This window comes from Centropristis striata, chromosome 6, assembly GCF_030273125.1.
Source record: "Centropristis striata isolate RG_2023a ecotype Rhode Island chromosome 6, C.striata_1.0, whole genome shotgun sequence".
Classification (NCBI taxonomy): Eukaryota; Metazoa; Chordata; class Actinopteri; order Perciformes; family Serranidae; genus Centropristis; species Centropristis striata.
Genome location: NC_081522.1, coordinates 21218048 through 21230593, shown reverse-complemented (window position 1 = coordinate 21230593; position 12546 = coordinate 21218048). Strand labels below are relative to the sequence as shown.

General features: G+C 36.4%; 1 protein-coding gene across 1 annotated transcript in view; it reads right to left on the bottom strand.

The window, feature by feature from the left end:
• mical3a (microtubule associated monooxygenase, calponin and LIM domain containing 3a) overlaps window positions 1-12546 on the bottom strand; it is a 102358-nt gene that overhangs the window by 17705 nt on the left and 72107 nt on the right. The window contains exons 38-41 of the mRNA XM_059334360.1: window positions 12071-12165; window positions 10107-10157; window positions 6682-6789; window positions 1488-1581 (exon numbers count right to left, since the gene is read on the bottom strand). Coding sequence (XP_059190343.1) covers window positions 1488-1581; window positions 6682-6789; window positions 10107-10157; window positions 12071-12165 — 348 coding nt within the window. The remainder of the gene's footprint in view (window positions 1-1487; window positions 1582-6681; window positions 6790-10106; window positions 10158-12070; window positions 12166-12546) is intronic.

Sequence of the window (12546 nt, the reverse complement as noted above, 5' to 3'; positions counted from 1 at the left end):
AATATAATTCATCTGAAAACTACATTGAAAAAGAATGTAAATATTTTGTATTTATTTCTATATACACACACACACACACACACACACACACAGGTGCATCTCAGTAGATTTCCAGTAGTTCAAGTCAATCAAGTATTGAGTTATATTGATGGACAAACATTTCCATATTAAACACACTTTTAAAAATCTTTTGTTATATTCAGATTTTTTGAGACACTGAATCATTAAATGTAAGCCATAATCATAATTAGAATAAATTAAATAAATTAAGAGATGAACTGTTTCATTCTGTGTGTAATGGATCTATATATAATCTTATTCTTATTCTTAGTCTTATTTCCACATTTTGAATTAAATTACTGACATAAATAAACTTTTCTATGATATTCTAATTTATTGAGATGCACCTGTATATACAAATACATATACATTACACAATATCAAATAATAAATAAAAATAAATTAGATCAGTTCAACAACCTACTGAAGACTACTAAAATATATATATATATATATATATATATATATATATATATTATAAATAAAAATGGATTAGATAACATATTTTGATTGCACTGCCACAACCATGTGAGAACTACTAAGCATGTATTCAACATTTTAGCAAATGATATTCAACAAGAGAATCCTTGCAGAACAGAATTGGCAAGATAATGGTTTTATCTCGATTATCCTGTTTTCGGTAGCATTGGAAGCTAAAATTGTCACGGAAAAAAAAAAATCTGATTAATTGCCCAGCCCTAGGGGAAAAGTAAATAGTTATTAGGTTGGAAGGAAAACGGCAGAATTTAGAGAAATGTTTAATGCATCTTTGCACTTGCATTAACATAATAAAAGCTTCTGTTACCATCACCATTAAGTAAATTAAGATGGAATACACTGTCAGCTCTATAAACCTCAACGCCTTACTCGCATACAAAGCTCCCATCACGTAAATAATGTGCTGTTGCTGCTGAGCACTTCTCATGCTTCACACTATAAACTGTGCCCAATAATGAACTGCGCTGCCCACTAACAAATAATGCATTCTTCATTTCGGAAATATATTGTCTGTGATAGTCCCTTGTCAAGACCAATTTGTGTTTATTACTTTGGAGAAACAAATATGTCTTTCTGCACACGAATCTACGTGTAGCAATGTGCTTCAGCACAACTAAATAAATTGTAAATGCAGACTGCGACTTCCAACACAATCTAAATGTTCGCGAAGGGACAGCTATATCTGAGCTAATGCCGTTTCTTGGTTACATCATCCTAATCGTCGATATCATTATTACTCCCTTTACAGCATTAGAAAAGGCTGAACTCGTATCATATAAAGATAAAAAATGGTCTCCCTGAGCCAGCACTGGCATAAAAAACAGATTTAATTGTCACACGTACTGTAAATCACTTGCAAAATGTTAATAATAAAAGAGTCCTACGTGTTCACTGAATATGGGTTGTGCATCTAAGCGACAAGTTGTTACCTGCTTCTCCTCTCAGAGCTTTCTCTACCGCTACGCCTCGCTCCTCCAGCTGCCTCTGCTTCTCCTCCACCTGCTCCAACTGTCTCTGGATGATCTGAAGGGACAAGAAGGTTACAGAGAGTCACAAATATTAATGAGACGTAAATACGGCGCGTTACATTACATAACCACTTGAGTGATCTCACATGGGTGCACAAAATAATAACATCTAGCGCTAATTACAACTGATTTGTGGCACAAGTTTCAAAGGGAGGCGGCTGCAGAGGTTACCTCGCTAACACTCAGTTGATTCAACAGTTTACCCTCATTAAAAATAAATGTCTGGAGGCATAGCGGGAGCACTGCTAATTGGAACTGTATTGATGTAGACAAGTATGTGAGCCTGTTCTGTTGGGCAAATATTTTATCGTGAGTTTCACCAAAACAATTAATATTTCATAGATCTCCCCTCTTTGACCCACAGTCTGAATTCTTACTAGTGCAGTGACAGAGGAAACGTAGCCTCTTAGTACACCTTGCACACCTTTATTAAATTCAGGTTCCAATTTACAAATACAGCTTGGGGCAGCCAAAGTGTCCAGCCTTCTGTCACAAACGTTTAAATTAAAAATCACTTCCCAGTGGAGAGTGCCCAGTCCTAATCACTGGATCAGTGGCAAGTCGCAAAAGAGGTAGAGGACCTGCCAAGGCTTGGTTTATAGAGGCCAGGACCAACAAATCACATTTCTATCACCACTACTTTTAATGATTAGAAAATAAAGGCAACCAGTATTCATCTTAAGTACATATTTAACCTATTGAAGCCTGGAAAAAGCGGATGAGTCGTTTTGTAGTATTTGTATAAGCTCTCAAATACTTTTTGAATTTAATTTCTATCTGCTGGAGAGGCTGAAAAATCTATTATTTTAGTAGAAACGTTGACACTTCTGTTGAATTTCCAGAAAAACTTCAGGTTTTAGGGGCTTATTTCAGCCCAGAGGTTTTACAGGCAGTTTTTACAGGCGTTTTAGGCCTCAATGGGTTAAAGGAACAGGGTGTAGGATTAGGTGGCATCTAGCAGTAAGGTTACACATTGCCACCGACTGAATGCTCACCCCTCCCTTTCCAAGCATGTAGGAGAATCTACGGTGGCCTTTAGGTAGGGTTGCAGGGAATTTTTTAAAGCTGGATAGTTTTCATAGGAATTAACGGAAATTTATGAATTAACAGGAATAAACCACTGATTTACAAAAATTAAGGTTAGCCTTTAACATGGAACTTAACCCTTTATCAGGCAAAGAACTATATTTGGTAACTTCAGGTAATATTTAGAGAAAAAAGTTGCAAATTTACTAGATTAAAGTGGCAAATCTACAAGAAAAAAGTTGCAGATTTAAGAGATTTAAAGTGGCAAATCTGCGTGAAAAAAGTGGTAAAAAAAGCAACTTTTTTCTCCCAGATTCACCACTTTAAATCTCATAAATCTACGCATTTTTTCTCGTAGATTTGCCACTTTAATCTCGTACATTTTTTTCTCAAAATATTATTTTCGTATGTTTTTTTACACATTCTGGCATTATCTAATATCCTCCAATATTCTCTAGGGTTGAAATTTGGAATTTGTAAGTATTTCAATGAGTGCCCTATTAAAGGTTAAACATTGTTGGGGAGAATACATTTTAGCATAATCTTGACTAAAACAACATGCAAGTTTGCTTGAATATCTTCCATTACTAGCTAGTGATATTTAACTCAACATTCATGTTTTTGTTGTTGAATGAAGGAATGTATTGTTCAATAAATTAAAATTGATAAAATTCTACTAACATATACATCTGTTGAAAGGTCATGTTTGGTTTTTTTTAATTGTATTATTTTGCATGGATGTTTGCTAAAGACAAAACAAAATGTTTATATCTATGTTTGGATATGAAAGAGTTTATTTAAATCACCCCCAATTTCCAGTTAATTCCCATAAATTTCCACAATTCCCATGAAAAGTTTCCATTTTGGAATATTTCCCAAATTCCCCAGCTTAACTTCCCATTGAAAGTTTTTGGAAATTTACCAGACATTTTCCACCCCTTTGCAACCCTACCCTCAGGTAAAAACTCAAAAAAGTCTCTCCAATGAAAACACAATGATTCTATGGTTCAGGTGATTATACACTAATAAAAACACAGTTATGATTGTTATATTCCATTAGATCATATTAAATCCACTGATCCTTTAAGCCTGAAATGTAGCACAGCCATTAGATAAAGAATGCTTTGATATATTCTTTATAATCTGAGTTACTGAAGGCATTATCACAGGTAGCATTGGCTTTTATCTGGCAAGTGGCCAATAAGTGAAGATGATTTTTTTCAAGTGACCTATTTCAAAGCAATTCCAATGAGTTTAAATGGGTTTTGCATGTCGTTAAATGACCCTTTTTTTGCATTTTTAGCACACAGAGACCCCGTTGGTAAAAGAAGAGTTGCCTTTTGCATCCCGCATTTAATAGCAATAGGTAATATACAGGAGATGCATGAGATGGGCTACAACTGAATAATTTGAGGTGAATATAATTGAGTATTATTTGATTAACGACTGTTGGTTTGGTCTCTGAAAGATCTTTCAAGTCATTATAATGACAAACTTTGTGAGTATCTCAAAATAATGACTTAGTATTGCAACACAATGAGGAACTTTCTCAAAATAATGACTCAGTATCTTGAGCAAGTGTTTCATTTTCATCAAAGGCTAAGTTTTCATCTTTTTTTTTTCTTTTAGTGGCGAAAATGGGTTTAGTGAAGTGTTTTAAGGGGTAGAATGAGAGATGTGGAAATTGAGCAGAAACAGCTTAATTTAAAAGTTTTCTTCCCCCTCAGACTCTAACTTCCTCTGTCAGTGCTGAACTTTATCAGCGCCATGCAGCAAGGGGAGCTAAACAAGAAACGTGGTTTGGGTTCTGCAAATAGCCACTAAAAGGAGGCAAAATTTAGGCCAGCTAACCGCAGCTCCAGGAGCAGAGACTTTAGCTGTGGCTTAGTGCTGAGTCAGTGGACTGGAAGCCTCACTGCAGAGTTACGACATCAATCACAGTGGATTTCCTAACCAAAGGATGAATTTGGCTGTGCTCCAAGGGGGGCGAGTCACATTAGAGTAACCGTATGGTACGTAGAAAAACAAACAAAAGAACAAAAAACTGAACAGTCACCAACAGAGCAGTGTTAGCGGCGAGAAATGGTCTACATTAGTATTGCTGTCAGACATACACTTCATTTTAAACTGTTTGACATGCATGACATGAACAGCGGTTTGATGGAAACACTGTCTAAGTGCTTGAAAGAGCTCTTCAGCAGACAAGCACCTGAAGTAACTGAACACATTGAATGCATGAAACCTACTTTCAACATGTCTGTACACGACTGCACCCTGCAGCCATGCTAGCTGCTCTGTGAGTCTGTACATAGACACTGTAGTGCTCTGAGCTAAATGCTTACATCAGCATGTCGAAGTGCTCACAATAATAATTCTAACATGCAGATATTATGTTCGCCCTCTTAGTTTAGCACGTTAGCTTGCTCACATTCGCTAATCAGCACTATTATTTTACTTATAATTACTTTATTTATATTTTTCATTTTATTTTATATTATTATTATTCATTATTACATATTATATTATATTATATTATATATATTATATACTGTTTTATTATTATTACTATATACTGTCTAGTCACTACAGCATTGTTGCCATCATATCATCAGTATAATTACCTTCATCTTGTCAACCATCCTACCAACTGATCTGCTTTTTTTAACTTTTTCTATTGTTGTTTTTATTTATGCTACCTCAGTATTTTATTTTATTCTATTGTATTTTATTTTTATTGTACTTGAATACCGGACTGCTGTGACAACCGAATTTCCCTTCGGGGATGAATAAAGTAATCTATTCATCTATCTATACATAAGCTGTAGATAGGAAGTGGACACCATGACATCACCCATTGGTTTGTGGACTAACATTATGAAATTTCAAGTTTGCCATCTCGGTTCTTGTTTTTTGGAGCCAGGAGTGGCCATAATTTGGAACAGAGGATTGAGCTAGGTTACCAGCTAGGGCTAGTGCTAACGAGCTAGCGTTGTTAGCAAGGTGCAAAAAAATGAAAGGACAAAAAGGCTTTTAGTACAACCAAACAGGAAATTTTTAGATCAAAATGTTACCAAAACTACTTTATTTTCTTTTTTACTCTAAATTGGACCATAATTTACAAAATGAACATCGAAGAAGACTTAAAACTATTAATTTAGATCATAAACTCATTGACTGAGGTATTAAATCAAGTAAGAAGTAGTGTCAGTGTCTTATCGTCTTCTTTTTTTAAAACAGTGTCTGCTGGCCGTTTGAAAGAATGAAGGTTTAAAGCACTTTCATATTTGCTTCACTTATCAGGCCCAGAAGTTGGTGCTTGGCAGCAAACACATAGCGGTTAAGGCTAATGGGGAAGTGAAGTATTTTGTCAGAAACTAGAAAACTGGACAAAATTTTGTTCTGATTAAAAGTTAGGGGATCACTAAACTTGCTGCACTTTATCCAGTAAAGCAGCTATTCTCAACCTTGGGGTCGGGACCCCAATTGGGGTCACGAGATGATTTCTGGGGGTCGCCAAATCATTTTGGAAGTCAGCTCTGTCTCCACTGTGTTAAAGTGTTCATGTGTTAATGTGTTTTAGTCTTTTTGGTCACTTAATGTCTTTTTTTGTTCATTTTGCGTCTTTTCAGGTCATTTTATGTCTTTTTTTATCATTTTGTGGTCAATTTGTGTCTTTTTTGGTAATTTTGTTTCCTTCTTTTGGTCCTTATGTGTCTTTTTTTGTCATTTTGTGTCTTTTTTGGTCATATTGTGTCTTTTTTTTGTCATTTTGTGTCTTTTTTGATCATTTTGTGCTCAATTTGTGTCTTTTTTGGTCATTTTGTTTCTTTTTTGGGTGATCTGAACTGTGCGTGTGAGACTGTGTTCAGTGAGCGGGGGTCACGGACAACATGCATGTTAAATTGGGGGTCGCGACCCAAAAAGGTTGAGAACTACTGCAGTAATGGACATGAATGTCTGTACAAAACCGCACGGCAATCCATCCAACAGAATTTCCCCTCAAAACCACAGATGTCGACCTCACGGTGGTGATGGAGGAGAGGTCAGAGGATCACCAAAGGTCAATTACCTGAGCTCTGTGCAGCCTCTTGAGTTCCTCCTGCTTGGCTTGTCGTCTCGCAGCTTTCTGGACCCTGCGTGTCAACTTGGCATTCAGCTCTTCCTCTGTGTAGGTTTTCTGGTGTAATAACAAAAACACAGGTCAGAAGTCTCACTCACAAGCTGCTAAAATGTGGAGCTGACTCCATGGGGCCCTGGCCCTTCAGAAAAACTGAACAGGAGAGGAGGGGAAAACTTATTAGATCTTGTAGAGGGCGAGGAAAAACATTGACTAGTACAGTTTAATTTAGCTTGGGTCACTTTACTACACAGTATACATCATCTAGAGACTTTTCTAGGCCTTTAAAATACAATCTTACAATATGGCAAACGTATACAACACACATATACAACTGTCAAATTTATAATCTTCTCTTTATGAGATCTTCCACAATAATAGGCAATAGAGTATGTGAATAAGCCGGGGTCTTCCCCTATTAGCTGACTTGTGCGGACAAACAGTACCAGTCAAAAGTTTGGACACACCTTCTCATTCAATGTTTTTTTAATTTATTTTTTTAATTATATTTTCTAAATTGTAAAATTAATATTAAAGACATCAAAACTATGATGGAACACATATGGCATTATGTAGTAAACAAAAAGTGTTAAAGACACCAGAATATTTTTTATATACAGTCGTTTATGAAGTTGGGATCAAATATTCTTCACCAAACCGCACTGCAAAAAAAGAAAAGTTGGGTGAAATCATAATTTCAAGGCAACAAACTTTGATTAAAAATTTTAAGTTGGACAATTAAACTAAATATTTTAAGTTTTGTTTTTGAGGATGCTCAACTCTGAATTCAGACTTTTGAATTTATAATTTTACACTGTAATAACTTTTAATCCTTACTTCTACTAACTTCTGCAATGTGCTGAATTGGCACGATTGTAACGCCGCTATGAAATGTCAGCTAATGTTGCGACCACAATTTTGAGTTAGCATTGATACGCTAATAGCTACTCTTGTAGCTGTAACAAGCAGCGCCGCTAGCATCAGTTAGCCGCTAGCATCAGTTAGCAGCTAGCTTTCGCTAATGCCTGAATTTCACAGCTTTCCCACATTTCAAAACAAAGAAATAAGAGTTAGCAGAACTATTGTCCCTTGTTGTGAACCCCAACTTAAAGATATAATTAACAACAACTCACAAACTTGTTTTTGAGCAGACAACTGGCTTGCTTTGTTGTGCTAACTTACATTATTGCCCTAAATGTCAATAATTTATATTTCCAAGTTTTACCAACTTGAAACTACTGTTTTAGGCATAAATACAAGTTGGCTTTTTAGCAGTGCAAACCAGACATTGACAATCACTGCACTATAAACACAGTACAATTTTTCTATAATTTAATTTATATGTGCAATACTCTCAATGATCCATATCCCACTGCTGACTCCAACTACATTGTATATAATGTTCCTTATGTTTTTTTTTATTGTATTTTGTTTTAATTGTTAATACTTTTTATATTTCTATATTTTACATGTTTATATTGTAAATTGTTATACTTTACTATATTTTTACTTGTTTATTTGTTTATATTTCTAGTTTATACTGCTGTTTACTTTTTATTGTTTTTTTGCTATTCACCTTGCTGCGACTAATAAAAGAAAATCTTAATCTTAATCTTTCCATGAAATTATTGTGACATTGTGATTTATGCTCGACAGATAAATGTATACTCAAATGGATTGTGTCGAGATCATTTTATTTGGCCAACAAAATATTTTAGATGGCTATGACAGCGCCATTGGTAGCCTTGAATCTCTGTGTCAACCCTCTGCAAGAAACCTTGGGGTTATTCTGGACTCTGACTTCAAGTTTACCAAACAGATAAGCTCCACAGTCAAAACTAGCTTCTTCCAGTTACGGCTACAGTCTAAAGTAAAGGCTTATCTCCCCACGAATGACTTTGAGCGAGTCCACACATTCATCACATCACGCCTAGACTACTGTAACTCTTTGTTTGTTGGTCTTGACCTTGATCTTACAGGTTGTCCAAAATGCAGCCGACCGCCTGCTGACTGGAAAGAAACGGTGTAATCACATTACCCCCATCCTGCATCTTTGCACTGGCTACCTGTAAATTTTAGGATCCAGTTTAAGGTTTTATTAATTGTTTTTAAGTGCTTGAATGGTCTGGCACCGTCTTATTTATCAGAGATTTTAAAACCCCACAGTACTTCCAGAGCACTTAGGTGGTCTAACCAGCTGCTTCTGGTCGTACCACGGTCCAGACTCTGGACTCGTGGGGACAGAGCCTTCTCTGTGGAACAGCCGACCTCTCCAGGTCAGAGCTGCACAGTCTGTTGAGCACTTTAAAACATTATTAAAAACCTATTTATTTTCCTTGGCGTTCAGTCCCAGCTAGGCAAGAAATCCTTGGCTTTCTTTTTACATTTTTTACCCTTTTATTTATCTTTATTATCTCTAACTCTGTTTTTAGATTGAGTTTTTATTACTATTTTATTGTTTTACTGCTTTTAGTATTTTAATGTTTCCATTGTTTTTATTTATACCTATTTGTGTATGATTTATTCTATTTTAATAACTGTACAGCACTTTGGTCAACTGAGATTGTTTTTAAATGTGCTCTATAAATAAGCTTTGACTTGACTTGACTCTAAAAAAAAGAATTATTCCAACTTTATGGGCGACCGTGTATTACAAGTAGCCACCTTTTGCTTTGATGGTCTGAAACACATTAAGAAGGCAAGAAATTCCACAAATTAACTCTTGACCAGGTGCACCTGTTAACTGAAAACCATCCAGGTGACCAGCTCATGAATCTGACTGAGAGAATGCCAAAAGTGTGCAGAGCTGTCATCAAAGCAGAAGGTGGCTACTTCAAAAAAAAAAAAAAAAAAAAAATCTAAACTCTAAAACATATTCTGTTTTTTTTAACTACATAATTCCATATGTGTTCTTTTATAGTTTTGATGTCTTCAGTATTAATCTACAATGTTGAAAAAAACCATGAATGAGAAGGTGTGTCCAAGCGTTCGACTGGTACTTTATAAAGCTGGCATGAATCAGGAGAAAGAGAGAAGAGCACTGAAGGAAAACATCAAAGTTATTCCAGTATCCAGACTGGAGTAAAACCAGTGCCACAGCGACAGATAGGCAGGTTAATATCATACCAGTCAGAGGAGCAGCGCCTTATATCAAAAGATGCAGAGGTATCATTGTGACCAGAAAAGAAAAAGTCGTGTTTAAACAGAGTGGTGAGTGAGTGAGTGGACGCTGCGGTCCAGCTGTTACATGCATCCAGAGATAGTTAGTGTTTGGCCAGATGCACATGAGGTGTTATGAACTGGCACATGCGCTGAGAGGTGGGGGGGTTGTGGGGGATATTGATGGGGGTTATCAATGGCAACATATGTAATACTACCTTTGTGGCGTACGATCTCTTGAACGCCAGTGCGTGAGGGACATAAACAGACTTGGGGAAAGACAAAACAAAAAAAGGGAGGAAACAAACATGATACAGATGATATGATTAAATGGGTTAATGATTATGTTGAAATTAAAATAAAACAAACAAACAAACAAAAAAAAGTAATAATTTAGCTGGTACAATCAAAACAGGCAATGTTAATATCCCACACCAACACAAAAATGGCAAGGTGCAGCAACAATGTTTACATCTACTGTATGTTAATCAGAAATTAGTCCAACAAAAATCTAATCGTGAGAGATTCTAGATTCTACGAAAAACAAAAAATGACACCTGTCTTGCCATAAAGCAGTAAGAAGGGTCTGTTATATTCAATCTACAACAATCTCTACGAGAATACATCTAATACACTCACAGGTCTGGAAAACTACATTAAACACCACCACAGTCATGAGAGACTACTATATCGATTCCTCTGAGCTCTAATTGGATTATGCACAGCAGGCATGATGCAGCTTTATCCTCCTGTTACTGGATAAAGCTGCGTAAAGGTCAAACTCAGATCAATATTATTGAAGAATAGCAAAAAGTCAATTCTTTATATATGTTGTCGATATGAAGAAAATAAAATGAGAGCGTGTCTGAGTTTGTTTATTTCTCCAAATGTGTCTACAATGGTTAATGAATTCATGCCTCTGGCCCCGAACTCCACTGAATCTATCTAAACCACCAGTAACACACACACAGACTGAGCAGCAGCGGAGACAATCATTTTGAATTTCTGCCCAACATTATGAATGCAAATGAATTCCAATAATATATGATGGAAATGTGGGTATAGTGTGCTGGATTTCTGCATAGTCCAAATATGCCGCCTGCATATTTAATGGCTGCAGTTCACTCATTCAGTCATTTTATCTAATCATTATGATGTGCATTTACCATGTCATATTGTGTCCTTGAAAATGTGTTTATATCATGATTTGGTTACATAAGATAACCCGCGGACGAAAATGAAAACACTCTTTATTCTACCCTACTTAGAAAAGGGATGAATAAAGTATGAAATATTCATTTGAGGTCAGTCTAGAAGCCAGATGTAAGCTTTTTAAACCTCATTTTAGTAGAATATTAAATTTCTTCATTTACAAATATATGTTTGGATGAAATTCAGAATCATTTAACCCCCTTCTGCACAATACCTCCTCCTCCTCTTTCTCCTTTTCCCGATCAACCTCTTTTCCCCGCTCTCTCGCTTTATGCCTTTCTTTCACCCTCTTTCTCTCCTTTAACTCCCTCCTCCTTTCCTTCTCCAGCTTCTCCTCCTTAATCGCCTCCTTCTGCATGCCTGATACTAGGTCAAAGATGTCCGTGTGCTGCTGGGAGTGGAAGAAATTATTTAAAAGGAAAGTGTTTCTTTAAAAGGAAGTAAAATTGTAATGGATTCAAATAGATGTGACGTCCAGCCTCGCAAAGTCTGTCTGCCAACGTCTGTTCAGTCACTCACGTCTGGAGAAGCAGGCAGTGAACAGGCATCTCTGGCAGGCTAGACATGTTGGTGTTATTGTGCTTTACACCAACAGGATGAACTAACCACCTGCTTAAGAGTTGTTTGTGTTTGCTTCCAGGTTTCAAATTGAAAAAGATAAGGCTGACTTATCCACCAAAATCAGCTTCAGAATAAATCTGAGAGGTAAAATGTGATCTCATGCTTCACTATCTTTACAACACCAAACTGAAAACCTGTTGCAGTTCAAAATTATCATGATTTTTTTTTTTTTTTAGAGTCGCCAGACTGGTCCGGCTCTGAGCAGCTGGGCTCCGCTGATTGTCAGCAGATGTTTTGCAGACTGAAATGTCTTCTTAAAATGAGCCCAGGCTGGCTTTGCGAGGCTATACGTGTCTAAATACCCCATGAAGAAGATGTGACATGTGTTATTGTGTCTATTGTTACTCACATCTGCTTTCGACTTCTGGGATGATCTCTCCAGGACGTCATCACAGGACAGGTCGGAGTCCTCAGAGAAGCTCAAGTTTCGGCGGGATTTCAAGTCTGTTACAGATGATAAACAAAGACAGAGTTAGTTTTTACTACTTTTTTAACCCAATGAAGCCTGGAAAGCGGATACGTCGTTTTGTAGTATTTGTATAAGCTCTCAAATACTTTTTGACTTTCATTTCTATCTGCTACAGAGGCTGAAAAATCTATTATTTAGTAGAAGCGTTGACACTTCTGTTGAATTTCCAGAAAAACTTCACCCAGAGGTTTTACAGGCGTTTTAGGCGTCAATGGGTTAATTGAACAGGTAAAAAAAAAGTTGGGTTTGTGGGGTTTTTTTTATCTCATTTTGGCCACAAGAACCTGAACTGAACTTGTCCAACAAGAATGGCCTTGGTAGGCTGGTCACTACTGCTGGAAGGATTTCAGGAAATG